The sequence below is a fragment of the Pteropus alecto genome, unplaced genomic scaffold (assembly GCF_000325575.1).
Source record: "Pteropus alecto unplaced genomic scaffold, ASM32557v1 scaffold92, whole genome shotgun sequence".
In the NCBI taxonomy this organism is placed as follows: domain Eukaryota; kingdom Metazoa; phylum Chordata; class Mammalia; order Chiroptera; family Pteropodidae; genus Pteropus; species Pteropus alecto.
Genome location: NW_006432447.1, coordinates 15,192,007 through 15,197,238, shown reverse-complemented (window position 1 = coordinate 15,197,238; position 5,232 = coordinate 15,192,007). Strand labels below are relative to the sequence as shown.

Below are 5,232 nucleotides of genomic sequence, written 5' to 3'. Positions count from 1 at the left end.
TCTCCCCTAACACACACACACACACACACACACACACCTCTTTAAAATGTCCTGGTTTTGACAATACATTTTATGGATATTTTACTTACAGTTCAAGTTAAAGATTTTAATCTTTAAGAGCAATGGGGGATGTTCTTTATCTTTGTTTTGACACAGGGGTATGTTATGTTTATATTTTATAAAGGAAATGCTCAATATTTTGAAAAAATTAATTGATTGCTAATTGGAAAAGTGGATGACACCATTCCAAGGGTGAGACAGATGACAGCTCGAAGCAGGGAATATGATATTAAGGGAGATGAAAAGGCATAGATAAGCAAAAGATATATTCAGAAAGTAAATGATTAACTTATGGTGATGGACTGCATAGGTTGGAAGAAAGGGAGGTATTAAGGGTGGCTCCTGAGTTTCTGGGTGAGTACCATTTACTGAGATAAAATACCAAGTTAGAGAGTCAAGGAAGGAAGGAAAAACCACAAGTTTGTTTTAGGATAATCTGAGTTTGAGGTGCCTTTGAAGCCTTTAAATAAGAGAGATAAAATTTGATATATGTGTCTGAAACTCATATCAGGGATAGAGATGTGAATTTGGTGCCAATGGCATGGAGCCTAGAATTTAGATGTGGTTGCATAGAACAGAGTTTTTCAACCTCAGCACCACTGACATTTGGACTACATCAGTTTTTGTTGTAAGAGATTGTCTTATGCGTTGTAGGATGTAGAGTAGAATCCTTGGTTCTACTTTCTAGATGTCAGTAGCATTTCCTTCCCAGATGTCAAAAGCAAAAATGTCTCCAGATATTGCCAGATGTCTTTGGGAGAATTGGGAGTATGTTTGAGGGCCTGGGAAAAAACTTTCTCTTGTTGAAAACCTGGACTGGAAATAAAGTATAGAGTAAGAAGAAGGCCTAGGGTTGAGTCTTGAAGTCTCTTATATCTAATGGCTAAATAGAAGAAATAGAAGAAAAGTTCAGAGAACTAGGAAGAAGCCAGATGATTATGGTATATCGGTCAGCCATTGCTAAAATAATACTGTGTAACATATTATTACAGGCTGAATTGTGTCCTCCTAAAATTATTTTGTTGAAGTCGTAACTCTTAGTATCTCAGAATATCAGATATTTTAGTGAGGGTATTTCAAGATAGGGCCTTTAAAGAGGAGATTAAATTAAGATGAGGTTGTTATTGGTGTCCGTATAAGTAAAGGAAATTTGGACACATAGACATCAGCGATGTGTGTGCACAAGGAAAAGGCCATGCGAAGACACAGCAAAAAGGCAACTGTTTACAAGGCTAGGAGAGAGGCCAAACCTTCCAACACGTTTCTCTTGGACTTCTAGCCTCCAAAACTGTAAGAAAATTAATTGTTGGTGTTTAAGCCAGCCAGCCTGTGGTGTTTTGCAAACAAATACACATACCACCCCAAACTCAGTGGCTTAAAAGAACAATCATTTAAGTTCATGGGGTGGCTGGACTATACTTAGCTGGAGAGCCATGCTTTAAACTTTGGTGGCTATAGTGGCTCTGCTTTTGAAAGTAGATCTTTAAATTGGTTAGTGAGGTTCTGCTTTATTTATGTCTCATACTCCTAAACCTGGTCCAACTGGAGCATGTTTTTCTTGACAGAGGTACAATAGAATAAATCACCTAGCCTTGGAATTGGTGCATTGCTACTTCCAACTTATTCCATAGGCCAAAGTAGTCACTTAGACAAACCCAAAGTCAAGGGGTATGGAAGTATCCTCTGCCCAAGTTAACACCATAACAAAGATTTGCACACCAGGCAGAGTGAAGTCCTGAAAGCAGTAACTCAACCTTTTATATTTGGTGGCAGAGAGATCAAGGAAAAAGCCTGTTTTCGACAGAAAGGAGTGGTCATCAGTGCTGAATAAAAAGGAGAGGCCAAGTAAGATGACTATATTTGGCAACAAGGTGGTAACTGATAAATTTAGTGGGGGGTTTTTGTTTGTTTGTTTTTTGTTTTTATTTTTGTTTTTGTTTTTTTTTTCAGTGGATGATGAAAAGATGGGGAAGAAAGCCTTAGCTAACATCAGGATTAGATTGTCGAGTCGGACTCATACATATTAGATATTATACTCAGTGTCCAGCTTCCCAAATAATTCAAGAATATAGGCAATGAACAGGCAAAAACAAATGAGAGCTCTGAGACATTCTATATGGTTACACTGGCCCTTCTTTCATTGGCCATGTGCTCTCTGGTTCAGAATAATAGATGAAGGTACCTAATAAGTTTGGTGAGTTATTACATTATACAGCACAGAGCATTTAACAATTAGCATTATTTTATAATGCTAATAGTTATGCAGATTACCTGACATTCTCAGACAAACATGCTTCAAAGATACATTGCTTTTAGATTTATTTACTGTAAGTAATCTTTAATCATCCTGCTAGGCCACTGCATACATAAGGACTCATTCTACTAACAGATCTAATTAATATATTTACCCAGAAATCCAGCTGAAAGGAATTTAGACCAGGTCAGCTGCCTTCTTATCTTTCCCCTAGACGAAAGAAAACTTGTCCTATAAGCAAATATGAGGTAGAGGTTAAGGCTGTAAAACAGATATCAAAATCTTCTCTGAATAATTCACAGAGAACTAGACGTTTTTAATGACTGCAGCTAAGAGGAGAAGTAGATGGTTAAGTCACACGATATCTTTTGTATTCCCAGAGCTTAAAGAATGTCGGCATACAACAGTAGCTCTAAAAGTATCTTTAGAATCCGGATTCTAAACCCAAATGCTCATAGATAGCCCCATCTGTATTTCAAATAGTTATCTCAAATAATATGTCCCAACTGAATTATTTTTTTTTGACAGAAGTTTATGGTTTTATTAACACCAACGCAACGTGCATACGGACTGCTTATTCATTTTCTTTGCTGCGCTGCCTGGCATTGGGATTGGTGACCCCAATGGCCGGCTGGGCTGCTTTTCCTACAATGGCTTTGCGGTTCTTTGAGGAGCCATTGTGAGCCGTCTCAGCACAGTAAGATTTGTTCCACGCCAGCGGCACTTCAAGCTCCTTGACATTGTGGACCAGGAACTTCTGAAAGCCACTGGGCAGCATGTGTTTTGTTTTCTTGTTATTCCCATAACCAATGTTGGGCATCAGGATCTGGCCCTTGAATCTTCTGTGCACACTACTGTCAATGCATGTGGGTTTCTGCCAGTTGCACTTAATTTTGATTAACCAGTGCTGGATGAATTTCTTGGTCTTCTTTCCGACAGTCTTTGGCTTCATGAGGGGCCTGAGCACACCTATGATGCCGAACAGGAGATGGCGGCCACCTCTGTAGGCAGTGCTAAAAAAGAGCCTGAATTCTTTTTTGGCACTCAATTCTGCTTCTCCACTAGACTTCTAAACTACATAAATGGCAATTTTAGCCGTTAGTAGATTGCATAAGCTAAAATTTGGAATTATCTTGACTTTTCTCTTTTTCTCATACCCCATATTTAATCCATTATTAGATCTAGCTGATTCTATCTTGAAAATATGTTGAATTTTACTATTTTTACCACCACCACTGCCAGCACTCTGGTATAAGTCACCATTATCTCCCTTCTGGATATTTGCCATATCCTACTAATTGGTCTTCCTGCTTCCATCTACGCTCACATTTCAGCCATATCTTACACTCACACCAGAGAATCTTGCTCAACTATGTTAGATTGTATCATCCTCTGGCTGAAAACCTTTTGGGAGTTCCCCACACACTCAGAATAATATCAAAAGTCCTTGCAGTGGCTGATGGGTTTCTGTATAATCTGGCCCCTTCTGCCTCTATGATCTGATCTCTATCTACTCACTTCTTACTTCATCCCAGTCACATTGGTCTCCTTTGCTGTTCCTCAGTCACTAAACACATGGTTTCCTTGGGAACTTTTGTACTTGTTCTTTCCTATGACTAGAAAATTCTTTCCTCTAATATCAACGTAGCCTCACCCTCAATTCCATCATGTCTTTGCTCACATGTCATCTTACCACTGCACCTTCTCTGGCTGTCCTATGTAAAATTCAATCTTTTACTTTATTCCCATTATTTTCCTTGCCATTCCTTATACACTTTTTTTTTTTTTAAATTCGGAGCACCATCATACTAAATATTTGCTCATTTAATTGTTTATTATCTGTCTCTATCATTAGAATCCACATTTGTTGAGCACAGGGAAGTTTGTCTCTTTTGATCATTGATTTATCCTGTGCCTAGTGTAGTGTCTTATTTGCAGGAAGTATTCAATCCATATTTGTAGAATGAATGGGAACTAGTGAGAGTGAGCTTTTTTTATGTGTATGACAGTTCACTATAACCTACTACCTTTGCTTTCTAGGGTCTTTCTCTTATTATTAATTCTCCTTGTTCGTAAAATGAGCTGCAGTGTTGGACTTTAGAGCTTATAAGGATTGAACAGAAGATTTTTTGTTGATGTCATTATTAAAGAGCCAAGCTGGAGATGACTGGCCCCAGAGATTAGCTGGATTCAATGTATAGGGCAGGGGATGGGATAGGCACCAGAAGTTGATGGGAAGAAGCCCAGGGAGGTAGTTCATCTTGGAAGAAGTCCAGAAATTGGCAATCAGATGTTCCTGATTATAAGGGGAGCACATCATAAACAGTGGAAAGGGGCAATTTGGGTAGATGGTTTGCCTCAGGAAGATCTCGCTGCATATGGGGCCCAGCTAGAGAGTTAAGAGTCAGAAGCAGGGCTCTAGTTCCACAGAATAAAGACATATGGGAGAAACACAGACCTCATAGATAAGAATTTTTCTGAACTGAGGAAAAGACAGGAGGAGTCCTCAGATAGAAGAAGCATAGAAATTTCTGGGTGATATAAATAAGCAAGGAAAGAAGATAGAGGACTAGAAATGAGAGGAATAGATGTTTGTATTTGTCAAAATGTCAAACACCCACTATTTCAGAATCATGTAGGTTGTTTATTAAAAATGCAGAATTCTATGCCTCAGCTCAGTTTATTGAGTTAGAATGAATATAATGAAGTCCTAGGCTGCTATGGTGGTTCTATGATAATGATCACCAGATAGACATTTGATAAGGAAAAAGATAAAAAAGGACAGCCGCAACTAGGTATTAAGAGATTGTGATCAGAAATTTCAGGAATATGATTCACCTTATGGACTCTTTTGAACACAAAGGGGTTTTGAAAAGTTTATTGATAGTGCAGCAAGAACCAGATTTACTTTATCAGGA

At 38.4% G+C, this 5,232-nt stretch overlaps 1 protein-coding gene across 1 annotated transcript in view; it reads right to left on the bottom strand.

The window, feature by feature from the left end:
- Nucleotides 1-2,888: 2,888 nt before the first annotated feature.
- Nucleotides 2,889-5,232, bottom strand: part of LOC102886631 (60S ribosomal protein L32) — a 176,687-nt gene continuing 174,343 nt past the window's right edge. Inside the window, exon 3 of the mRNA XM_015585772.1 lies at nt 2,889-3,327. Within this exon, the coding sequence (XP_015441258.1) occupies nt 2,889-3,327 (439 nt within the window). The remainder of the gene's footprint in view (nt 3,328-5,232) is intronic.